This window comes from Chlorocebus sabaeus, chromosome 7, assembly GCF_047675955.1.
Source record: "Chlorocebus sabaeus isolate Y175 chromosome 7, mChlSab1.0.hap1, whole genome shotgun sequence".
Classification (NCBI taxonomy): Eukaryota; Metazoa; Chordata; class Mammalia; order Primates; family Cercopithecidae; genus Chlorocebus; species Chlorocebus sabaeus.
Genome location: NC_132910.1, coordinates 134,285,003 through 134,311,024, shown reverse-complemented (window position 1 = coordinate 134,311,024; position 26,022 = coordinate 134,285,003). Strand labels below are relative to the sequence as shown.

Below are 26,022 nucleotides of genomic sequence, written 5' to 3'. Positions count from 1 at the left end.
GCCACTCCTCCGAGCGTCAGGAAGACGCTGCACTTCCCAGGCCCCACCAGCCGCGGCTCCTGCTCCGAGCCCACAGCCTACCGCTGGCGGCTGGGCGCTGTCGAGACCCGGGGCGCACGCGATTGGCGTCTGCCAGTGCGAAGACTGTGCCGCCGCCACAACCGAGGCGCCAAAGGGGGACGCCCGGCCTCTGGGCCGCTGCCCCCGCTGCTCTTCGTTGTTGGGAAAGCCGTCCGCTCAGGAGGCGCCCCGCGACCGGCGCGATGAGTGCCAACGAGGACCAGGAGGTGAGCCACCCGGCTCAGGGCCCTCTCCCAGCGCGGGCGCGGCGCGCAGCCCCGGGCACCGGTGAGACCTGGTGCCCGGACGGGCTGCCCGGCACGTGCCCTGCGCCCTCGGAGCCGGCCGGGGTGCCCCGAGTTCACCGGGGTCCCACCCAAGCGCGCGTGAATGGGCAGGAGTCCGCCTCTGCCTCTCTTCCCCCCTCATTTTTCATGTTTGCAAATCCTGGAGTCTCCCCTGGTTTCCTTAATAACAGGGATGAGCGTCCTTGGTGCACGATCCTGTGCTCTTGGCTCTCCTTGAATCCCATGAGTTCAGTGCCTGTTTACTGAGTTAGGCTGATCACCTTTAAATTTTAGTCTGGTCACCTTTTTAAATCTCTTGGCTAGTAGAGGGCTAATTGAGTTAGTTACATTTCTCATGGAAGAAAATGACGTTAGTGGTGCTTCTGTCCATATTGTTTGGGGAAATCTTTTACCCGTGTGTTTTGAGCATTCATGTACCACCTGAACTTACGGTTTATGCTCAGATATTTCCTGGTGAGATGCCATTTTGACATTGAATCATGCAATATTAGAGTTGGGGGTGGGTGCCACAGGCCATCTGTAGGGGACCCTTCTAACTTTGATAGGTAGGTAGATGATAGCCGCAGGGCTGCATGGTAAGTATGTGGTAGAATCGGGACTAGAAACCAGGTTTTACTGGGTGGTAGATAAGTTCACTGTTAATTTAAAGTATAATGCTTGAAACTTACTACTTTTACATGATAAATGTAATAGAATCTCTGGATTGGAAGTTAACCTTTAAAGAACCCAAAGTTCAACAAGCTAGCTAGTTGATATCTGAATCTCTTCTAAAATATTCTTGCCAGGTAAATTTCTAAGTGAATGCATTAATAGCTTTGTCTCCCTGCAAAGCAAAGAACATACAGTGTAATATTTCTCAAGAGTTTGACCATAGTTCCCTACCTTAGAACCATTTAGATGGTTGCTAGAAAACAGATGCCTGCACTCCACCCCAGACCTACTGAATCAGAATTTCTGTGGTGGGCCCAGGAATCTCCAGTTTAACAGGAAAATTTCATTCTTCTTTCAGATGATCGATCTTCTGATCTTTGAAGATAGTTTCCTGCCCAGTTTCTCAGACCTCTTCTCAGATGAAGTGGTTCCTTTTAGCTTGTCTTCATATATCCATTCTTTGTTAATTTCTTCACTCTCCTGGAATCACATGTCTGTGGACAGATTTTAATTTTTTAAATGTCCTGTTTCAAAATTGTGGCATCATGTTGTTTTGTCTAGTTAAATTTACTGTCAACTAAAATCTTTCAAGTGCTTTATACAAAGCAATTTGTCTTTCGTCTTCAACTTCTATATTTAGGTATCTAAGTATTAATACAAGTTCTACTTACCCTGCTAAATTTCATCATTAGCTTGCTTTTCAAAGACTTTTTGGGTTCTTATTCTGCCATCAGCATTATTCACTATCCCAACAAATTGTCATCTACAAATTTCATAAACTTGCCTTCTATTTTTGTACCTGTCCAAGTCATTAATTAAAATATGGGAAAGGATTAGGGGCAGGAGTAGTACTGTATCTTGAGTAAGGTTTTTTTTCCAATCTAATCTTAGTTATTCTTGAATCCAGCTTGAATTTCTGTATTTTTTTTTTTTTTTTCCTGTAAAGGTAGCAAGAAAGAGAACCCTGTGGAGCCTGGCTGAAATCTGTATAGTCGGTGTTTTATGCCTTTCTTCTTTGTGCCAATCAAGTTTCCCTTTCTAAGAAGGGTATATCTTGTTTTCCATATGCTTGCTAGGTCTCAGGGACTACTCCTTCATCTCCCAGTTTCTCACACACTATTTCTTCAATAATTTCTTTTTGTTGTTGTTGTTGCTGTTTTTGAGACGGAGTCTCGCTCTGCAGCCCAGGTTGGAGTGCAGTGGCCTGATCTCGGCTCACTGCAACCTCCACCTCCCGGGTTCAAGCGATTCTCCTGCCTCAGCCTCCTGAGTAGCTGGGACTATAGGTGCCCATCACCACGCCCAGCTAATTTTTGTATTTTTAGTAGAGATGGGGTTTCACCGTGTTGGCCAAGCTGACCTCGAATTCCCGACCTCAGGTGATCCGCCTGCCTCGACCTCCGAAAGTGTTGGGATTACAGGCGTGAGCCACCACGCCCATCCAATAATTTCTTTTCTAAAATTTTGACTGTAGATCAAGCCCACTATCACCGTCTTTAGTTTGTAGAATTCATGACTTGCACTTTTTTGAAAAACTCAAACACGTACCCAAGTGCAGTCTTTCTTTACTTATTTTCTCGGGTATTCTTCAGTGATCACAGTGATGAACTTCTCAGTTGTAATACCAAAATGTTCTAAGAACTGTGTCTAAGCAAAGATTACTAGTTACATTTTCTCTGACAGTCCTGTCTCATCTTGGGTAGATACTTGTCAGCATTTTTCTTAAAGTTATTTTTCTTGCCCTTAGGTGTTTTTTAAAGCTTTGTATCACTGTGGGAAGGATTACATATAAAAGAAATGTATGTAAGTAATGGAAAAGTATTGTTTTTCGTAGTTCTTGTCTTCAGGTTTAATGCTCTTTGCACCCAGGGTCCTCTTCAGCAGAGTGCTAAGAGCACTTGCTCTGGAGTGACTTTACACTTCCTTGCCTCCGTAGGAAGGAGAAAATAGTAGGAGCCTCTCGACAGGGTTGATTTGAGAAGTCAGTGCGATAATACATTGTACAGTGCTTAGCAGTGCCTGACACAGAGTTTGAAAGTATCATTGGTAGTAATATTGTCGTGTGTTGCTGCATGCACCTATGTGGTAAGTATCTAAGGTTATGTAAGTTAGTCAAGCTTTACATAGTTGAGTGGGCTTGAATGAGAAAGTAAAGACCCTCTATTTCTAATTCATTTATGCCACTGAACAAAACTCATTCAGTTCTTTATTTCAGATGGAACTGGAAGCATTACGCTCTATTTACGAAGGAGATGAAAGTTTCCGGGAATTAAGTCCAGTTTCTTTTCAATATAGGGTAAGACATGGCATGAGTAAGAGCACTTAGAACTTTGCTAGAAAAGACTAAAAGTGGCTAAAAATGCTTATTTTGTTTTTTAAACTTGTTTAAATTTATTATGTCTGTATTTTCTATAGCATTTAAATGGAAACATCACCCAAACATCAGTCATTTTTAACATTTGAAAACTTAATTCAGAAACTTTTAAAAAACCAGGATAAACTTGTTTTTATTGTACCAGAATCATAAGCTGTTAGAAATGGAAAAAACCTTAAAAATTATGTGATCTTATCTTTAACATAAAATAGTAACAGTAGGGCTGGGCACGGTGGCTCACGCCTGTAATCCCAGCACTTTGGGAGGCCGAGGTGGGTGGATCACGAGGTCAGGAGATCAAGACCAGCCTGGCCAACATGGTGAAACCCCATCTCCACTAAAAATACAAAAAAATCAGCCAGGCGTGGTGGCCCATGCCTATAGTCCCAGCTACTCGGGAGGCTGAGGCAGGAGAATAGCGTGAACCTGGGAGGCAGAGCTTGCAGTGAGCCGAGATCGCGCCACTGCACTCCAGCCTGGGGCACAGAGCAAGACTCCGTCTCAAAAAAAAAAAAAAAAAAAATAGTAACAGTATTTTTTTTCATAAATAAGTCATATAAACCTTTTATTCAAATGATTATAAGTAGGTGGGGCACAGTGGCCCACACCTTTAATCCGAGAACTTTGAGAGGCTGAGGCAGGAGGATCACCTGAGGTCAGGAGTTGAAGACGAGCCTGGCCAGCATGGTGAAACCCTGTCTCTACTAAAAATACAAAAATTAGCCAGGCATGATGGCGCACGCCTATAATCCCAGCTACTTGGGAGGCCGAGGCAGGAGAATCACTTGAACCCGGGAGGCGGAGGTTCCAGTGAGCAGAGATTGTGCCACTCTACTCCAGTCTGGGCGACAGGGTGGGACGCCAAGAAAAAGCAAATGATTATAAGTAATGGAATGGGAAAGTTTTTTGGAAAAGATTTACAGTTATTATTAACATTGTCACAGTTTAAACTGTGAGAAATGATCCTTATGCAGGATCGATGGATGACCGTCACAGAAAATAAGTTTGTGTTCTCAATTCCCTTTCAAGCTTAACAGTCCTTACACCATCTCCAAGTATATAATGACCAGGGACCTCAAATGTCCAAAGTTAACAGTGGAGCTAAGTCCTAGGCCCTTCTATTTGAATCCAGTTGCTACTCTCTCCTTAGCAAATGGGAGGTTGAGAATTTCCCTGTACTCTCCTAAATGTCTCATTCACCATGGCAGTGGTTTGGAGCACACTGCAGAATGCTGTAGGACATTTATATGTACTGTAAGACGGACAGTGACGTGACCCATGGATGGATTTAGGAGGAATGAGACATGAGATTAGGAGGCAGCGTGTTGGTAGTCAAAGGGTCAGCGGTAAAGTTCTGCCTGTGTCCTAAGTCACACCACTCAGTTCTTGCACAGAATAGTCTGGTAGCCTCCTAGTTGACTTCCCTGATTTAGTACTTTCTTTAGCTTCCCCCTTATTCTCCACCATTAGTCCTCCAACAGTACTAGCTGGCTCTCTGAAACATTGAAGTAGTCATCCCATTCTCTTGTTCAAAAATGTTTCTCCATGGGCTCCTCTTGCCCATAAAATGAGGACTAAATTTTTTCACATGACACTCCAAATCCTTCTGTTTGTTTCTGTCTCTCCAAACTTTCCCTACCACTCACATGACTTAGACATAATGGGTTGTTAGATTTTCCCCCATATATTTTTTTCTAGTACTGTGCTTTTGCACACATTGTTTAATCTTTCCCTCACCTCAGGTCCATTATCCCCCTGCCTCTCCTTTAAGGCCTAGCTCAGGCCGCCTCTGTGACACATTAATATTTGGGCCATGTCTCCCGTGTCAGCTCTGACTTTGGATCAGAATTAGCCATTCCCCATTTCTTCATACTTTGTTTTGTTACTTTTGAGTTATTATTCATATTGCAGTTTTGTAAGTTGTATAAATATCTGTCTTGAAGATAGGAATGGCCTTGTCTCTATCTTTGTATCTTCAGTACCCAGCACAGTGTGAGGCATGTGTTAATTTATTCCTAAATGCACCATGAGAAACGACGTAGTGATTGCATGAAGCAGATAACTTTTATCACTTTTTATCATCTACGTTTAAAACATAAACATAAACCAATGACATCTGTTATGCAGATAATCCTTATCCAGGTCTATCAGTAGATCTCTACATTTATTTTAATAACAATACAGAGGAGATTAGCATAGCCCTGTGCGAAGATGAGATGTTGATTCATGTATCATTCCATAGCTTTACTAGAAAATCACCATTTTGCAACCACTAGTATGATAGTTGATTCAGTTACCGTTAAGGACTGTTAATGAAGGCTAAAGCCTTTGGGTGAAAGGTTGTTGAGAAACAAGGTATTCATACCTTGTTTTGTAGAGTTGCCCCACAGATGATGATGATTTTTTTTTTTAATAGAGACAGGGTCGTGCTATGTTGCCCAGGCTGGTCTCTAACTCCTGGCATCAAGTAATCCTCCCACCTCAGCTTCCCAAAGAGCTGGGATTACAGACATGAGCCACCTCACCCAGCGAGATTATTCCTTAATTACAAAATGAAAAGGTTTACGTTGAAGAGATCTGGAGAAGATCACCTTAACCATGTGATCAATCTTAGTGTCACCAATGATGATTCTGGAAGATCTTGTGTGCCTCCTTATATGATGCTGTGGGAAGATGCCACATCACCTCTATAGTTTTCTTACCAAAAATGTTTAATTTGAATGAGTTCAGATCTGGGGACATTATATAAGAAAACTAGCCTGTATTATTTTTGGTTTAAAAGGCAGGGGAAGCCAGGCACAGTGGCTCATGCCTATAATCCCAGCACTTTGGGAGGCTGAGGCAGGAAGATACTTGAGCTCAGGAGTTTCGAGGCCAGCCCGGGCAACATAGGGAGAACTTACCTCTACCAAAAGTTTTTTAAAATTAGTCTGGCATGGGGCACACGCCAGCTACTTGAGTGACTAAGGTGGGAGGTTTTTGTTGTTTTTTTTTTTTTTTTGAGACAGAGTCTTGCTCTGTTGCCAGGCTGTAGTGCAATGGTGCGATCTCAGCTCACTGCAACCTCCGCCTCCTGGGTTCAAGGGATTCTCCTGCCTCAGCCTCCCGAATAGCTGGGACTACAGGCATGCGCCACCACGCCTGGCTAATTTTTGTATTTTCAGTAGAGACAGGATTTCACCGTATTGGGCCAGGATGGTCTAGATCTCTTGAGCTCAGGTGATCCACCCACCTCGGCCTCCCAAAGTGCTAAGACTACCGGCATGAGCCACCATACCCAGCAGATTTCTTTTTTTATTTTATTTTTTTACTTTTGCCACAGACTCTTGCTCTGTCGCCTGGGCTGGAGTGCAGTGGCATAGTCTCAGCTCACTGCAACCACTGTGATTGTGCCACTGCACCCCAGCCTGGGCAATTGAGTGAGACCCTGTCTCAAAAAAAAAAAAAAAAAAAAAGTCAGGGGAGAAGGCTGGAGACCGTTCTAAATTAAAGCAGAATAAAGAGGCATAGCAACCCAGTGCAATCCATGATCCCTCAATGGATTATGGATTTGTGGATTGGGATGATGCCTATTAAAGGACACTTTAGATATGATTGGGTAGTTTTTAATAGAGTTTATGCATTAGGTAGTATTTTTGTGCCAATGTTGAATTTCTTGGGTGTAATAATGATCTTGTGGTTATGAAGAAGATTGTCCTTTTCTTAAGATACTCTACTCAAAGATTGAGGAAATTTCATTACTGTTAAATGTTTCAGCAAAAACCAAAGGGGGAAAAAATCACATTGGGAGAGTAGGGGTTGATGCTATGGTGGAAAGGGGGACGGATAAAGTAAATGGGGCAAAAAGTATTTGGTGAATGAGATCAATGTCAGTGAGTGTTCATTATACTATTTCAATTTTTCTTTAAGATTAAAAATGTTTAAATAAAAAGTTGGCAGAGCAAAAGAAGGGTGTCTTTATTCAGAAATTGTTATCAGCTGAAGGCATTCCTTTCCCTTATCCTTTGCCGTTTCTTTCTTTCTCTCAGTTTTAAATTTCGTTTTCTTACCTCTTGGGGTTGTGCCTCTTGGGATTTAGCAGGTGGATAACTTAAAACAAAGATGAGGTGTGTCGAGTTTGTGAATTACTTTTGTCCATTCTCTTTCTGTATCCCACGGATAAGTTGATGTCTTACTTTCATCCTCAGAAAACTGGTGAAAACACTAAAAAATCCCTGAGATGTAGGCGTGGTACTAGAAAAGCTGATAGGCTGGTTAGGGACAGGACATGGGCACAAACGGAACCTATGAAGGCATGGTAGGACTAAATTCAAATCAGACTGTCCTGTGACTCCCTGCACCCCTGCTCAGTCCTAGCCTGTGTCCCTGGACTTTTCAAAATATTACATTTCTGATCTGAGCGTGAGTATTGGAAAGAATTCACCATTTTGAAGATTATAATTTAGTTTTCTGTCTTTGTATCACTTTTTACAAGCCTAAGATTTCCCCTTCTCTTCAGATAGGTGAAAATGGCGATCCCAAAGCCTTCTTAATAGAGATTTCCTGGACAGAAACATATCCCCAAACACCTCCAATTCTATCTATGAACGCTTTTTTTAACAACACCATGTGAGTAGTGTCTTGTTTTTACTGCTTTTCATTTCACGCTCTGTTACACTTTTCTCTCAGCAAGGTATTTTTGCTGTGCATTGTAGATCGTCTGCTGTAAAGCAGAGTATATTAGCCAAGCTGCAGGAAGCAGTGGAAGCTAACCTGGGAACCGCGATGACCTATACATTGTTTGAATATGCCAAAGACAATAAAGAGCAGTTCATGGAGAATCACAATCCCGTTAATTCCGCAGTGAGTGTGTGATTATTTTTTTGTCAGATTCTTTTGTTGTTTTGGTTTTGCTGTTAGTAATACATTTGTACTAGTTAATATATATTCAGAATTGGAAGAAGACTTTGTTAAAGTGAGAGTTACCCCTGAGTTAAATAAGAGCAATGAATTTCAGATTTTTTCTATTTAACCTAGAAAATGATATTATATTCTCTAGATTTTTATCCTTTATCAAAGACCAGTATTTGTTTAATCTCTTCATAAAGCTTGGACAGCTAAGGGATCTGTTGTGCAGTGCTAAAGTAAGCATGGAATTGCTTTCTCCATGAGGCTTGTTTTGTTGTAAGTAGTCTTGCCACGGTTCAATTTGTAGAAGTTGCAGCATGTGGAAACTTTATTGAATAGAAAAAATTGTTTTATTATTATTTCTAGAATAGTTTTAGGAAATATTTCTTTCATGACCTTAAACATCTGTGTATGAGACCCCTTTGCACCACGTCATGCACTAAAAGACTTTGAGTGGTTCACTGTAATTTAGTGTTGTCTTCTGAACCCAGTGGTAAGCTTTTGGCAGCAAGGCCTGTCCTCTGTTTGAGTGGTTTTGGCTTTCACATTCCCAACAGGGCACAGAACCCCAAGAGGGAACTGGAGGAGCAGTGGAGGGTGGTAGCTAAGATCATGGACTCTGGGCCAGACTGCCTGGGTTCACATCACTGCACCACTTACCAACTCTGTGACTTTGGGCAAGTTTCTTAATCTTTCTGTGCTCAGTTCCTCATCTGTAAAATGGGGTTATATGGTATCTACCTCCCAAGGTTGTGGTGAGGATCAAATGTGTGGTATATGGAAAACATTTGCAGCAGTGCCTAGACCTAGTAAGCGTTTTAAATTTTAGCTATCATATACCCTGACTGCATTAACCCAAATGTCTTAAATTTTTTCTTCTGGAAACCAGGATGTTCTAGGGAGGCACATGTGATTTTTCTAAAGACATGTTTAAACTGTCGAATATTCACACTGAGAAACAGCTCTGTAAAGAAAAAAAAGGTTTTAATTGAATTTCCAAATAATAGCAAGTTAACTGAATTGTAAAACTACCTTGCAACCTCAGATCTTTAACATAATGCTGATAATCAGATCTTCCTTCCCAGGATGTTGGTTATAACAATTGAACTAATATTACGTCCTTCGATCTGAACTTTTAAAAGAGTGAAACCAATAATGTGTTAAGGGCACTTGATTTTAAAAATGAATCATACTAATACAGGATTCTTTTATTTCATAAGTGTAAAAATTATCAACCCACTTCGGGGTGTAGCTGTATTTAGTGTAACACAAGTTGTAAGGTATGAGGCTGATAATTATTTCTTTTTTTTAGACATCGATAAGCAATATCATCTCAATTGAAACTCCTAATACAGCCCCATCAAGTAAGAAAAAAGACAAAAAAGAACAACTTTCAAAAGCCCAGAAGCGTAAGCTGGCAGACAAAACAGGTTTGTATGTGTTTCTTTTCTTTTTTTTTTTTTTAGACTGAGTCTTGCTCTGTCGCCCAGGCTGGAGTGCAGTGGCATGATCTCAGCTCACTGCAACCTCCATCTCCCAGGTTCAAGCAGTTCTCCTGCCTCAGCCTCCCGAGTAGCTGGGACTACAGGCACACGCCACCACACCCGGCTAATTTTTGTATTTTTAGTAGAGACGGGGTTTCACCATGTTGGCCAGGGTAGTCTCGAACTCCTGACCTCAGGTAATCTGCCTGCCTCTGCCTCCCAAAGTGCTGGGATTATAGGTGTGAGCCACCACACCCGGCTATTCTTTTTCTTTTATAACCTAGATAAATGGATTGCTCTTTAGTGTGATCTGGTGGATATATGTAGATTAATTCTCTACTCTTTCTTGGAGCATTTGGGCCAGTGAACTTTTGGGTCACATATGTATATCACATATGTATATTGAAAATATTTTGGGAGGCTGAGGCAGGAGGATCGCTTGAACCCAGGAGGCAGCCGTTGCAGCAAGCCGAGATCGTGCCACTGCACTTTAGGCTGGGCAACAACAGCAAAACTGTCTCAAAAAAAAAAAAAAGAAAAATATTTACTACTACTTCATCACAAGAGGTCGCCATTTGAAAAAAAAGGTAACTGAGTGGCAAAGTATAAATGAGTCTAGAGGTTGAGGAACATTCAAATAGTCTACAAAAACATGTCCTACCTACATGTTTGGGATTTTGTTTACCTCTTTATTAGCTGTGTGTTATCAAAAATTTTTTGAAATACAGCTTTCATTTGAAATGAATACTGGTATACCATTAGGTGTTAGTGTGATAAATAATTTAACATTTTTGCCTGTAGTTAACTTATTTATACAACAATAATATTTGAGAATAGAATTCTCATATGTTCTAAACAAGAATTATTTAGAAGAAGATTATAAACTCCAGCTCATACCAACAATAATATTTGATTGTTTTTCTTTATTTAACCTGAAAACTTGCAAATTGATAACAGTCTGTAAACTTTTTCACCGGGCAAATGAGGACATTGTCATTTGTATCTATGTGTGTGCTACTATGTGAGGTGAAAAGTTTCTCTTGAGAAGAACAGACCCTTTTATTTTGGTGAGGGCCTTTTTTTTTTGAGACAGAGTCTCGCTCTGTCTCAACCCAGGCTGGAGTGCAGTGGCTGGATCTCGGCTCACTGCAACTGCCGCCTCCTGGGTTCGGCAATTGTCCTGCCTCAGCCTCTTGAGTAGCTGAGATATAGGCATGGGCCACCACACCTGGCTAATTTTTGTATTTTTTGTAGAGATGGGGTTTCACCATATTGGCCAGGCTGGTCTCAATCTCCTGACCTGGTGATCTGCCCGCCTCGGCCTCCCAAAGTGCTGGGATTACAGGCTTGAGTCACTGCGTCCGGCCTGGTGAGGGCCTTTTAAATGCCCTTTCTTTTGCAATGGAATGGCAGGTTTTCTGTGGTTTATGTTCTATTTAATGTCTGTCTATGGCAAATAGCAACTCTGTGTTTGTCCCCAAAATACATTTTTGAAATGGTAACGGTTTGTGAAATTTAAAAAAATGCAGGAATTCATCCTACCTAATGTCAGAGCAGCATTAAAGTATAAAAACAACTGAAGCAGTAAGTTGTTAGCCATTACAGTCTGTTGTCTAGAGTTTGGTTTATCTCTCTTTGAATGTTGTAGCATCTATGTCAGTGAGGTACTATTGCCTTCATACATGATGACCTGTGATCACTCTGTTTCATTAATATCTCCCTACCTTCATCTCTTTGATGATGCCCACCTAAAGCCATTGCCTTCCTATAATGACAGTATAGGAGTTTGTGACTTGGAGCTTTCATTCTAAATAAAAGTTTAATGGGACAACCACGGCACTGTGGCTAAGTTTTAGTTAACCAAAACTGGTGATGTGCCCCCTATAACCAGTAACCAGTGGGATACGATTCTTCTTGGCATGAAAGAGAAAAGAACCAATAGCATCTAAAATTGAGCTCCAGTAATGTTGCTTCTCTCCTATAAGTATCATGGGTTAATTTCTTTTTCCCTAGCTGGAAAATTCATATAATGTACTTGTTTTGAGTGTAAATTTTGAAGGTTTCATAAAGTTGAGACGTGTGTTATACATCAAGCATAAAGGAAATCAAGCCATTTTAAATTGAAGAATTTTTAGATAGTATTTGTTAAACTATTCTTTAAATTTGAATATTCTGTTAAAAGAATAAAAGCACTTTGTAAACTATGAATTATAAGCTAGTTTCCAAGTGATCCCAACAGATTAAAGCCCTTTTTAAAGAATGTTAGATTAAATAATGAATATTTTATCAGAGCATAGCAACTAATACATAAGTTAGCCAGCCCTCCTCTTAGTCTTGAAGCCAAGCCAAACATATTTGTGAGTCCTCCTGTCTTAAGCCTAGCTTCTGGGTGTGAAATACTAATTTGTTAAACAGAACAATACAACTTCTTACTTAAACAGTGACCTCATATAAAGCAGTAGCTTCATGCAAATGCATGAAACTAATAAATGGATTAACTGCTCTTCCTGGCATTACCAACCAATCTCCATATTTTTTCCTTGATATCAGGTTTTGTCTTGGATAGCAATACCATAAATGTAAAAACGGAGTATACCTAAAATATTTTGCAAGTATTCCCAGGAGAACAGTATTGATTCAAAATGATAAACTCTCTTTCCAACTTAGTAATATGTCATTTAAATTTTTAACCTATTTGTGTAGAATAGTATATAAAATCTTATTATATATTATTTAGAATATTAATTTAAAGCTAGCTGGTTGATCTTAGAAATAAAGTTACTATTTTTTATCTTCTAGATCACAAAGGAGAACTTCCTCGAGGCTGGAACTGGGTTGATGTTGTGAAGGTATATAACATTTATATTCTAGTCTTTAAACTTGTTATGATTATTACCAGCAAATAATGAAATTCTTATTTTTTGTTTTCCCCTTCACAACCTTTGAAATTTACTGGGATGTCTGTTTCTTTTTTACATTCAGCATGTAAGTATTTTTGAAATACCTTTTACATTCTTCTCTTCCCTACACTCTCAATTTTAGATCTTTTTTTTTTTTTTAAATAATGGAAAATTTGCAGAAGTTACAACTACAATATAGTATGACTATGTAAGTACATCTTAAGAATGCAGATGCTTAGGGCACAGTGGCTCACACCTGTAATCCCAGCACTTTGGGAGGTCAAGGTGGTTGGATCACCTGAGGTCAGGAGTTTGAGACTGGCCTGGCCAGCATGGTGAAACCCTACAAAAATTAGCTGGGCATGGTGGCACACGACTGTAGTCCCAACTACTCAGGAGGCTGAGGCACAAGAATTTGCTTGAACCCAGGAGACGGAGGTTGCAGTAAGCTGAGATCGTGCCACTGCACTCCAGCCTGGGCGACAGAGTGAGACTCCATCTCAAAAATAAAAGAAAAAATAATGCAGATTCTTAAGTATGACTCCAAGTTATCAACAATATATGGAAACTGAAGAAAACCAGATATGGAAAAGAATGTTTTAGTTTCTTAGTAGAAATTACTTTTAAGTTTTTGTTTTTTGTTTTTGAGACAGGATCTTGCCCTATCACCCGGGCTAGCTGGTGGCATGATCACAGCTCACTGCAGCCTTGACCTCCCAGGCTTAAGGGATCCTCAGCCTCCTAACTAGCTGGGATCAAAGGCATGTGCCACCATGCCCGGCTAATTTTTTTTTACTATTTGCAGAGACAGATATGTTGCCCAGGCTGGTCTTGACCTCCTGGGCTCAGGTGATCCTTCTACCTCGGCCTCACAAAGTGCTGAAATTACAGGCGTCAGCCACCACACCTGGCCCCAGTTTTTGTGGATTTTTTTAAGGACAGATCTTAAACATAGTTGTTCATCATACCAAGAACAATTTTCTGTTTTTGTTTAAAATTGTTTGCTTTCATTTTGAATTTATCTGCCTACATGTCTCAAATTTTTCTTGTATTAGCTGTAGTTTCAAATACGTTCAACTAATTTTTAACACGGTAAATTAATTCTCTTTGTAGGACCTAATGAAATAAATTTTGCATTCCATTTAGTGCCACAACAATTGTGAGAAGTGTTTAATGTGATGCAAGGGTAGTTAAAGATTAGGATTTTAGTGAGGACCCACAAATACATGTAATTTACAAGCAGTGTGTTCTTAAACCTTTTTGTTTTTTGTTTTGGGTTTTTTGTTATTGTTTTGTTTTTGAAGACAAGGTCTGGTTCTGTTGCCCAAGCTAGAGTGTAGTGGCGTGAACACAGCTCAGTGCAGCCTTGACCTCCCGGGATTAGGCGATCCTCTCACCTCAGCGTCGCATGTAGCAGGGGCCACAGACATGTACCACTGCACCCAACTTTTTTATTTTTACTAGAGACAGTATCTCACTTTGTTGCCCAGGCTGCTGGTTCTGAACTCCTGGGCTCAAGTGATCCTCCCACCTTGGCCTTCCAAAGTGCTGGGATTACTGGCATGAGCCACTGCTCCTGGTTTTTTGGTTTTTTTTTTTGGAAGCTGAGTCTCGCTGTGTCACCCAGGCTAGAGTGCAATGGCATAATCTCAACTTACTGCACCCTCTGCTCCTGGGTTCAAGCAATTTTCGTGCCACAGCCTCCCAAGTAGCTGGGACTACAGGCGTGCACCACCACACCTGGCTAATTTTTGTGTTTTTAATAGAGATGGGGTTTCGCCATGTAGACCAGGGTGGTCTCGAACTCGTGGCCTCAAGCGACCCCCCTCGCCTCTGCCTCCCAAAGTGCTGGTGTTACAGGTATGAACCACGGTGCCCAGCCCTGGCCATTTTCTTAAACTTTATGTGAAAGCCAGCTGTTTGTTCCATGGAATGCATTTTCTATTGAAACTTTAAAATAATCTTAGTGCTCCCAGTAGCTAGTACAAAATTATTTCCTGGGAGTGGGGCCCTAACTTACAATTGGAAGAAACGCAGTATTTCTTCCTCCCCTATGTAAGACAGCTGTATGAGTGAAGCCTCTCCGGCATTCTCTCATTTTCCCAGGCCCTTCTTCACTGATGCTCGATGGATACGCATGTGTCCTACGTGTACCAACGTAAAGCCTAACCAGCTAAATTCATTCTTTCCTCCAAATATACGTGCTCCAGAATGAGTAATTTTCTTAGTCAAAATGTTGCCTCTCTTAGTGCAGCTCTAAGCCAAAAGTGAGAAGAAAAAGAATCTGATCTAAAGGTGTTGATAGTGCTTCCCTTCTTTAGAAGTTTTTATTTTTAAGAGTCCCTGTTAATATAAATAGAACTCCAATTTGTTACAAAGAGTAAAATTCAAATTATCCAGTAATCTTGGGAGATGAAAGAAGTTTTTTGTTGTTTTTGTTTGTTTGTTTGTTTTTGAGACAGAGTTTCACACTTGTTACCCAGACTGTAGTGCAGTGGCACAATCTCAGCTCACTGCAACCTCTGCCTCCCAGGTTCAAGTGATTCTCCTGCCTCAACCTCCCAAGTAGCTGGAATTGCAGGCACTTGCCACCACGCCCAGCTAATTTTGGTATTTTTTAGTAGAGTTGGGGTTTCACCATGTTGGCCAGGCTGGTCTTGGAACTCCTGACCTCAGGTGATCCACCTGCCTCGCCTCCCAAAGTGCTGGGATTACAGGCATGAGCCACCATGCCCAGCCCGAAAGAAGGTATTTTTAAGGAGGTTACCACTTAGACATAATTTGGTCTCTGAATCTATTATGCTAAGCCAGTAGTTTCCAACTGTGGGCTTTAGACCCCTGGGATGTCCCTGAGGGACTGTCTCAGGTGTAGGCAAGGTCAAAACTATTTGCATCATAATACTAAGATGATGTGTGCCCTTTAACCCTTTTTTTTTTTTTTTTTTTTTTTGAGATGGAGTCTTGCTCTGTCACCCAAGCTGGTGTTCAGTGGCGCAATTTCAGCTCCCTGCAACCTCCACCTCCCAGGTTCAAGCGATTCTTCTACCTCAGCCTGGGACCATGTGCATGCACCACCATACCCAGCTAATTTTTGTATTTTTAGTAGAGATGGGGGTTTCACCATATTGGCCAGGCTGGTCTCAAACTCCTGACCTCAAGTGATCCGCCCATCTCAGCCTCCCAAAGTGCTGGGATTACAGGTGTGAGCCACCACGCCTGGCCTTAACCCATTTTCTTATGAAACTTCTCTGGCGTTTTCCAGAGGCTACATGACATTTGATGATGCCATCACTAATACTCTTAAAGCACTAAGAGAACATGTGCTTGTATTTTCTTGTGTTTACTAGAATTTTCTCAATTAGTAGGTTGAGGATTAGTAGGTGCATATTAACCCAGGTTGTTCTTAGTACTTCTACTGTGTTGTTAGCTGTCTTCCATTATACCTGATTTACTGTTGAAGCATATTTGTGAGAAGCCAGCTGTCTTCCACTGAGCTTGATAATAAGGAGATTTGGGGTGGGGCGTGGTGGCTCACGCCTGTAATCCCAGCACTTTGGGTGGCCTAAGCAGGAGGATTGCTTGAGCCCAGGAGTTCAAGACCATCTGGGAAACTTGGTGAGACTCCCTCTCTACAAAACGTTTTAAAATTTTGAGAATGGGAAGAGGTCCTCAGGCCGAAATATTTGAGAACCAGCACCTTTAGTAGTTTCTGCTTTTCACGACTTCCCACACTCTCTAGCGTTCTTGTCGGGTGCAGTGGCCTTTCTCAGTAGTTGGAGCACTAGTCTGATCAGAATCGTCTTTGTATTTTATCTGCCCCCCTTTACCCCAAATTTGCCAATGCCTGCCAAAGATTTTTCTTAGAAAAAAAATTGCAATGCAAAAATAAGACTTTTATATTTTCAAAACCATAAGAATTTATTGTCTGGTTAAGATGGTAAATCTTATATTACGTATTTTTTTAATTTGACCACAATTTAAAATTATTTTTAGAAAATTTTAAAAAGAATGTGTGATAGAAAACAAGAACTTGAAGAATGTCATTCATTTTATAGATGGTGCTTCTATTTGTATATTCTTGGTTCCAGTTTACTTCCTAGAAAGCTTCAAGAGTGTCTCACCCACCCACCCACCCACCACCTCTTTCTATTGAGTTTAGATTTTTGTCGAGGTTACATTTTGAAACCTGTTTGAAGTAGCTGAGCTTGAAGTTGAAAGGTAGCGACATGTGATAAAAGCTACAGGTGATTTAAGTTACTTGAACCTTGTTGCGTGTAGTTTAATTTTGATACTCCATGGAAATAATGAACTCAGAAAACATCACTTAAACTTGTTGACTATATTCTCTCTTTTTTTTATAGTTAAGCAAAACTGGCTCTAAGGATGATGAGTGAGTAGCACTTGGAATTTGAGACAAGGAAAGAGCATTCTTTAAAAAGTAAAACTGGGTTCAAAATCTTTCATTACTATTTTCTGGTATTGAGGTGGCTTTTTATAAAACAATTTTTTGTATGTTTCTTACATTAAAAAGGTTGTAAGTTGAAAGTTCATGAAGAGATCTGGTTGTATTATTTTCACAAACTTGCCTTAATAAAAGGTGAAAATGTTAATGTTTAGTATACTTTATGAAGCCTCTTGAGCTTTGTAAATGGACAGGCATGGGGAATAAGAATCAGTGTTAATTTATATGATCTTATCCTGGTGGATGTGCTATTTTCTTAAAGGAGGATGAAGCCCTTTTCAAACTGTCATCCCAGTGGAGCAGAGTACTCAGTGAACAGTTACTCCATAGTGCAATCCATATTAATAGGCTTCTCATCTTAAAATCTTCATCTCTTCTTTTGCTTAATTACTGAACCGTAAATTGCTTCAGAGAAATTTAAATGCTGGTATTTGAACTTTATACATGATACTTTCTGTAGTTTCTTTTAATTTTTGAAAGGTCAACTGCTTCCCTTTATAGTTTTCTCTTGATTTGGTTCAAGATGTTTGATCATGAGTGCTTTGAGTGATATGCGGAATAGGAGAATATAAAAACAAACCTGCCAAATACACTAGAAAGCATTTCAGTAAGAAATACTGGCCCTTCTTTAAAACATTTCTCTTGCATGTACCAGGATGGGAGTAAAAGATGCCTTCATGTTTAATTTTTGTGTTGTTGGCGACACTGATTTTAATGAAATCCTATTTAGCTGCTGTTGTGTGCTTTTAGTTGTTGGATAACTGAGGTCTCCTAAATGGTTCAACATGAAACCACATTTCAAGTCTTGTTTCTTTTTTGGAGTGTCTTTTCAAGTATTCAAATGTATTTCTCAACCTGAGCATCTTTTTAATCATGTACATGGGAGTCTTTTATATGCTGAACCGTTACACATGCTTGATTTAAAAATAATAATAATAGAGGAAACTATTGGTCTACTTGTACCAGAAAGTTTCTGATGTTTATGTGTTTGTACAGTGATTCTGTATATGCGCCCAGCTTTAAGAACACATAAAACTGTTATGTCTGGTAGGGAGATTGTTAGTGCCTCAAGTTACACCTGTGCGGCTTGGGGCTGAGTTTTGATAGAACAATAAACGTTTAAAGAAGTTAAGAGTAGTTTGAGCTGTGTCCGCAGTTTTCACTCATTAACTGACTTCAGCTAAATAGTTCGAATTATAGAGTAAGTATAATGACAGCAAAGGAGTTAATCTCATTTTCAAAAGCTGTTTCACATTTTATTTCTTGAATTAATGTAGAGCAAAACATGTTAAAATTCAGGACCACTGGAATATGGCAACTTATGTTTCAGGGTTGTGTGTGGATAGTATTTGTCGTTGTATTGGTTTGTTTTTTGTTTTGGAAGAAACATCTGCTGGTGGAATAAAATACTTTGTTTTGCTCTGAGGAGACTGAAACTGTTCAGGCTTATTATGGCTCATAGATTACAGAGAATGATGCTAGTTACATGCCAATGAACTATTTTTACTCTTTTTATATGAAATGTACAAATTTCTAGGAGTGATGGTGATGGTGGTGCCTCTTATTACCTTATGTAAAACACTTGAACAGCCTCATCAATATTGCCGTCATCTGTTTAACACTCCCAGTATATTTTCGCAATGTGTGTTTACTTAAAATGTTGTGGAGTGACATAATTAATAAGCAATAAAGTCTGAATTATACACAGTGATTTTTCTTCACATTTTATTTCACATCACTTCAGAGAGAATTGTTGATTTTATAAATCTGCATGGCCTTATGGTACAAGATATACCCTCCTACTAGAAATTATTCAAAATGTTGGATTAAAAAAATTTTTTTTTTTTTTTGAGACAGTCTCACAATGTCGCCCAGGCTGGAGTGCAGTGGTGCGATCTCGGCTCACTGCAAGCTCCGCCTCCTGGGTTCACGCCATTCTCCTGCCTCAGCCTCCCGAGTAGCTGGGAGTGCAGGCGCCCACCACCATACCCGGCTAATTTTTTTGTATTTTTAGTAGAGATGGGGTTTCACCGTGTTAGCCAGGATGGTCTCGATCTCCTGACCTTGTGATCTGCCCGCCTCAGCCTCCCAAAGTGCTGGGATTACAGGTGTGAGCCACCGGGCCCGGCCTAAAAAATGTTTTTCAAATGAGCTCACAGATGATAAGGAATGCCTAGAGGCTAAAAAATTCAGTGAAAGTTGGAACCTAGAGGTTAAGGATGGCTTTAGTTTTCAGTTTCAAGGGTCCAGAAGACACGAGATGAAGGCCAGGATCAGCCTAGGTTAGAGAGTCACACCCCTGAAACATCTGTAAGACTGAGGCCCATCCTGCAGTGTGAACCCTGAGGACATTTCTGGCTTGAACTGTGGTTCTGAATGGAAGAGTAAAATACAAGTATATACATATATATACACATATGTAAGTGTATGTACACACACACTCCTGACAGTTTGTGCCCCCAGGTTACCTCACACTTGGATTTCAGCCCAAATTCCTCCCCCACGTGTGATTTTAAAACAGACAAACCCTCAAGCCAATATTTTAGTTGAGAGTAGAACCAAATCGCTAGGGACTCTAGGTAACTGTGAGAAATGAACACACATCTGCTCTGTTCTTTCAGAACTCAACTTGAACCCAGACCACCAACCAGGTGCCCCATAAAGAGTTTATGGAATGTGCCCTCACAGTCAAAAATACATCAAAGCAAAGCATGAGAGCCTGCCAAAAAAATCTTAGGGGAATGGGAGCTGCAAGGGTATAGTGATACTGTACAGTGTGTTTCAAATAAATAAGAAACTGAATAGGGAACAAGAAAATTATCAGCCAAGATTTGAAAACCAAAGAGAACTTCTTGAAATGAAAAAATTGAAATTGGCCGGGCGCGGTGGCTCAAGCCTGTAATCCCAGCACTTTGGGAGGCCGAGACGGGCGGATCACGAGGTCAGGAGATCGAGACCATCCTGGCTAACACGGTGAAACCCCGTCTCTACTAAAAATACAAAAAACTAGCCGGGCGAGGTGGCGGGCGCCTGTAGTCCCAGCTACTCTGGAGGCTGAGGCAGGAGAATGGCGTAAACCCGGGAGGCGGAGCTTGCAGTGAGCTGAGATCCGGCCACTGCAGTCCAGCCCGGGCTACAGAGCAAGACTCCGTCTCAAAAAAAAAAAAGAAAAAAATTGAAATTGAAGTTAAAGATGACAAATACACCTGCAGTGAACCTTGACCACTCCGATATGCATAAATATCCTACAGAATGAAACTGGTATGAAGCCGGCATTTTGGATTTTCTCCTTTTGATTGCAGCATTAGAATCATTCCACATCATTTCTTCGCAGGCCACAACTTTTTTTATTTGTTGGTTGATTCAAGCTTTCACCAAGCCCTGTTTGGTTCTATAGATAGGCCTAACCCTGGATCTTGGAGAGTTTTCTTTTTCTTTTTCTTTTTCTTTTTTTTTTTTTTTGGTAGAGAGATAGGGTCTTGCCCTGTCTGTCACCCAGGCTGGAGTGCAGTGACATGATCGTAAGTCACTGCAGCCTCCCCAGGACCTAGGCTCCCAAGTAACTAGGACTCCAGATTCGCACAAGAGGGCAGTTTTGAGGATTCGGCCGGTGTTTCCGGAAGGCTGTCTGTGATTGCTTTAACAATAAATTTGGCAGGGTGCGGCGGCTCACTCCTGTAATCACAGCACTCTGGGAGGCCGAGACAGGCAGATCATTTGAGGCTAGGAGTTCAAGACCAGCCTGGCCAACACAGCAAAACCCCATCTCTACTAAAAATACAAAAAAAAACTAGCTGTGCAAGGTGACAGGCGCCTGTAATCCCAGCTACTCAGGAGGCTGAGGCACAAGAATCGCTTGAATCTGGGAGGTGGAGGTTGTGGTGAGCAGAGATTGCGCCATTGCACTCCAGCCTGGGCAACAGAGCAAGACCCTGTCTCAAAAATAATAAAGGTAAGAGTCATGCTATGTAGTAACAATAGAGATTTGTGTTTGCGCGTTTTTACCTTTGAATATTCCATAGTGAAAACAGAACAAGAGAGATTGCCTGGTCATCTAAATTCAAAATTTCAGTATTTTCAGTTAATGTGACAAAAAAATAAGTAATATGTAACCTAGAGTGATTTTCAAATTTGTGTTCCTTTAGTGAGGAAATTAATTAGGGGTCTTTACTAGCATTTTTTAATGGAATGGGAGGCAATAGAATTGAACAGAAAATACCAGCATGCACTACCTGTTGTAAGAGGTTTTTATCCCACTGTGAAAACTTTAATTTGGGGTGTGCATGTGTGGGTACTGAATCACTATGTAAAATTTACTAAAATGAGTCATGAAAAATGTGTGAAAGCCACTGATCAGAGCATGCGAAAGATGAAACGACTTTTATATGAAGACTTAATTTTCAGAGGCACAAAATGTGCCTTTCAAAGTGCTAAGGACTTTTATCATTGATTTTTGCATTATTCCTGAAGATCAGTTAAGTGAAGCTACATTGCCCAGTATGAGGAGAGGAGCAGGTGTTTGATTGAGAGTAAGATCTTTAATGACTTTGTAAATTTGTAATAATGAAAATTCTTGCATGATAATTTTTGCTTATATGAAGAGCTGAGAACATTTTTAAGAGGCAATGCTTGAATAAATAGACAAGTAATTTTAATAGCCTTAATTTCTCACTAATGTGAACCTAAAATAAGAAAATTAGTTTAACTTTCTCATTTCTAGTGGAATACTATTTTTGCTTGCTAAGCTTCCTGTATCAATCTAGTTTCCAGAATAAATTGTCGTAATAGGTTGATGGTGGTGATACAGTAGACAGGAAGCGTCCCCACCCGTGCCTGTTTTCCGTTTGTTATTGCTGGCACCTGGGAAGTTTTAAGTGCTCTTGCCTGTTTGGCTGCAGCCCTCTGGAGCTATAATAGGTCCTTTTCTGGGCCTGCCACGAAGTCTGGCCTGTTGGGAAACTATTATTGATATTTTAAATACCAAACCACGTCTATGCTCTGTTGTTAGTGAAAGGGAATCCAACTTAGAAAAGGAGGAAGCTGTTGGGGAGTGGAGGGGGATGTAGATTTAAAATATTTTGCTTCATAATTGGGTGATTAGAAATCAGCCTTAAGAGTTTTAACACTGGGACGGTTTTTAGAGTACACAAAGCAATCGGGGAAAAGGTTTGTGTTTAATGTAGCTGTGGAATCGACTTAGGAGGAAGCTTTTCCTCCTAACTGCTCCGGCTCTTCATTCTTCTGCTCCTATGGAAAGATGAAGCTGCATGTGCCATATGTTTTTACGGAGGGCAGCAGGTTTTCTGCGTCGCTTACAGCAATCTCATTTGTAAAGGAACATACGAAGATTTGGACCCCGGAGCCTACGGGAGATTTTCATCTCTGAGGCTTCTTCACAGGAAGCTTCAGCATTCCTATTCTCTTCACTATCCTGTGTATTCCTAGAATCACACTTTTTTCAAATATCTACCCAACAGTATGATTATTTTTAAAACAAAACAATTGGCTGGGCGTGGTGGCTCACGCCTTTAACCCAGCACTTTGGGAGGCCAAGACAGGAGAAGCACCTGAGGTCAGGCATTTGAGACTAGCCTGGCCAACATGGTGAGACCCCATCGCTCCTAAAAATAAAAAATTAGCTGGGTGGCCTGTAGTCCCAGCTACTCCAGAGGCTGAGGCAGGAGAATTGCTTGAACCCGGGAGGCAGAGGTTGCAGTGAGCCGATGCACTCCAGCCTGGGTGACAGAGACAGACTCTGTCTCAAAAACAAACAAACAAACAAACAAACAAACAAAAAAAAAAACAAACTATAAAACCTTTTCCTCCCCCTTCTGTTTTTCTGAAGATCGCTAAACCTACCATTGTCACTTTGCCATTTCACTTGATAAATTACACTAACACAATATTCTTTAGCTCCCAGGGGCATCTCACAAATTAAATTTTAAATTGATGGATGTTAGTTTTTCTGTTTGAAATCCTCATGATAACTGGGAAATCATGCAGTTTTGGTTATAAGAATGTCCATCCATCTGCTAAAAGAAAGCTGAACTCCCACTGCATGCTGACAAACACCATCTGTTACATTTTTCTGTTGGTTTCTATATTTTTCTTTTCGTATGTCAGTGTTTTAAAATTTCTTATTTTGTATTTTTATCAAAGTCATACATGTAGATAGTTTTAAAGGCAAGTAGTTCTGCAAGGCTTTTAATTTTGTGAAAGAAGATCTCTGCCTCCTATCACAGTCCCCAGCCTGTGGGGATAACTAGTTTCGGCTACTTTAAGGGCGAACTGATCTCTAAGGCCATAGACTCCTGCCAACTCTAGCCCTCCCCTCCTGCTCTTCCCCAACACAATCGTGCCTGTGGCCTTTGCTCTGGCTGTGTCCTCTGCTCCAACTCTGCTTTTTACTGAGTGACGCGGAAAGCCTCCAGAGTGTCTGTATTGAGCGGAGGAGTGAGCGGATCTGATTTGTATATTGAGAATAGTCAAGCAAGAGGGAAGGCAGGAAGGCCAGTTAGGAAGCTGTTGAGGAAGTGGGTGAAGAATGACGATTCCTTGACAAGGGTGGGAGGTGGGAGTGGGTGAGAAGCGGTCAGTTTCTGGATATATAGTGAAGGAACGGCTGACGGGCTTGCTGGTGAATCAGATGAAGGATATGGGAGAGCTAGAGGCATCAAAGATAACTCCAAATTGGTTTTTGGCCTAAGCAATTGAAAAAAAATCAATTGATAATGACATTAGTTCTGCTTAACTGATCCTAGAAATAAGGCAATCCTATAAATAAGGTAATCCCAGCGAAAATGCAACTGGATTTTTAAAAGAAAGAAAAGCTGATTCCAAAGTTCTTAAGGAAAACTAAGCATACCAAAATAGACCAAAAAAAAAAGTTTAAAAACAGTTATGATGTGAGTTTATTTCTTTCAATTAGCCAAACATGGCCAGGCGCGGTGGCTCAGCCTGTAATGCTAGCACTTTGGGAGGCCGAGGTGGGCAGATCACTAGGTCAGGAGATCGAGACCAGCCTGGCCAACGTGGTGAAACCCCGTCTCTACTAACATACAAAAACCCCCGTCTCTACTAACATACAAAACTTAGCTGAGTGTGGTGGTGCACACCTGTAGTCCCAGCTACTTGGGAGACTGAGGTTGGGGAATTGCTTAAACCCCGCAGGTGGAGATCACAGTGAGCCGAGATTACACCACTGCACTCCAGCCTGGGCCACAGAGCAAGACTCCGTCTCAAAAAAAAAAATTAGTCAAACATTTCCAGCAGCAGGAATTAAAATGATACTGTGCTGACACCTGCTCAGATCACTGAAAGAAAATAGAGCCCAGAAATAGACATATATATATATATAAATGAGAAAATTTAATATGCAATTTCTTCAGTGCGTGGTATTGGACAGCCAACCAACCACTGGGGGAAAAAGGAAAGGTACTTCTATCTCACTCTTAACATTGCAGTAAATTCAGAGCGATGAAAAAAACTTTTAAAATAAAATGGATTTGTAATCCCAGCACTTCGAGAGGCCAAGATGGGAGGATCACTTCAGCCTAGTAGTTCAAGACCAGCCTGGGAAACACAGTGAGACCCCCATCTCTACAAAAAGTTTAAAAAATTAGCCTGGTATGGTTGTATGCGCCTGTAGTCCCAGCTAGCCAGGTGGCTGAGGTGGGAGATCGCCTGAGCTGGGAAGGTCAAGGCTGTAGTGAATCTGTGATCACGCCCGTGCATTCCAGCCTGGACAACAGAGCAACACCCTGTCTCAAAAAAAAAAAAAGGAAATTTTAAAAATAGTTTCAGGATGAGACAGCCTTCCCAAAGTGTGACACAAGACTCTGAAACCATGAAGAAAATATTACCTTTGATGACATAAATGTAAAAAATTGTACGTGGAAAAAGATTGCATAAATAAACCTAAGAAAAAGTACTTTTAGTATCCTTGTACATAACAAACTCTTAGATGTGACAGTTTCAGAAAAGGAAATGTAAATTTCTCTTAAACAAAAGGACACACCCTCATCACAAGAGAAATTAAAACTGCAGAGAGATTCTGTGTTTCTCCTGTGACATTGGCGAAGACACAATAGCTTGGTGGCGTATCAAAGGTGTGGGGAAACCGGTTCTCTCTCACAAGTTGTTTTGAGTGTAAGCTGATGCAACCTTGAAAAAGGACAATTTAGTAATATCCATCAAAATCACAAAGGCCTTTGGTCCAGAAATTCCACCTGTAGAAATTGTTTCCACGTCTATGCTTGTCTGTGTGAAGTGATCCTTGTACAGGGATAAAGTCTTGTGTCATTACTTGCCCAGACTCATCAGTATCTTCAGGTATGTCCTGGGTCAAAGGCGTCAGACTAGATAGGGGATCAAAGAAAAGCATTTGCATCAGAGTAAGGGGAATGTATGAGAATGGATACCCTGCCACATTATTTGTGTAGATGTAAGAAAATGATGTCTTTCGGCCGGGCAAGGTGGGTCACGCCTGTATAATCTCAACACTTTGGGAAGCCAAGGCAGGTGGATCACCTGAGATCAGGAGTTCGAGACCAGGCTAGCCAACATGGTGAAACCCCGTATCTACTAAAACTACAAAAACTAGCGGGACGTGGTAGCAGACGCCTGTAATCCCAGCTACTCAGGAGGCTGAGGCAGGAGAATCGCTTGAACCTGGGAGACGGAGATTGCAGTGAGTTGAGATTGCGCCACTGCACTCCAGGCTGGGCGACAGAGCAAGCCTCGGTCTCAAAAAAAAAAAAAAAAGAAGAAAATGGTGTCTTTCCACTATAAAATGGAGAATTACTGAGAGAGTCAGTCCACACGGACCCCGGGACCCTGTGTGTCTTTGCAGACTGTGCCAACCTGCAAGGCCCTCCACCCTCTGGCCAGGAGCCAT

At 41.1% G+C, this 26,022-nt stretch overlaps 1 protein-coding gene and 1 non-coding gene across 4 annotated transcripts; both read left to right on the top strand.

The window, feature by feature from the left end:
• Positions 1-31: 31 nt before the first annotated feature.
• Positions 32-24,540, top strand: RWDD4 (RWD domain containing 4). 3 transcript variants are annotated; one of them, XM_073017756.1, is made up of 7 exons: positions 32-287; positions 3,235-3,315; positions 7,896-8,001; positions 8,088-8,235; positions 9,593-9,710; positions 12,564-12,613; positions 24,297-24,540. In XM_073017756.1, the coding sequence occupies exons 3-7, from the start codon at positions 7,976-7,978 to the stop codon at positions 24,411-24,413; spliced, it is 459 nt and encodes a 152-aa protein (XP_072873857.1). In that variant the 5' UTR covers positions 32-287; positions 3,235-3,315; positions 7,896-7,975; the 3' UTR covers positions 24,414-24,540. The 3 variants fall into 3 exon arrangements, with proteins under 3 accessions (XP_072873857.1, XP_072873856.1, XP_007998564.1); XM_073017755.1 differs by having other exon boundaries at positions 7,892-8,001; XM_008000373.3 differs by lacking the exon at positions 24,297-24,540 and adding an exon at positions 17,026-18,837 and having other exon boundaries at positions 7,892-8,001.
• On the top strand, positions 5,534-5,639 carry LOC119624009 (U6 spliceosomal RNA). The gene has a single exon (XR_005240100.1). It is a non-coding gene; the product is annotated as a U6 spliceosomal RNA (small nuclear RNA).
• Positions 24,541-26,022: the final 1,482 nt, after the last annotated feature.

Coding starts and splice junctions, on each gene's coding strand:
- RWDD4 (XM_073017755.1), top strand. CDS start 264: ATGAGTGCCAACGAGGACCAGGAG. Junction 3,316..7,891: donor CAGTTTCTTTTCAATATAGG/GTAAGACATGGC, acceptor CCTTCTCTTCAG/ATAGGTGAAAATGGCGATCC. Junction 12,614..24,296: donor ACTGGGTTGATGTTGTGAAG/GTATATAACATT, acceptor TAAACCCCGCAG/GTGGAGATCACAGTGAGCCG.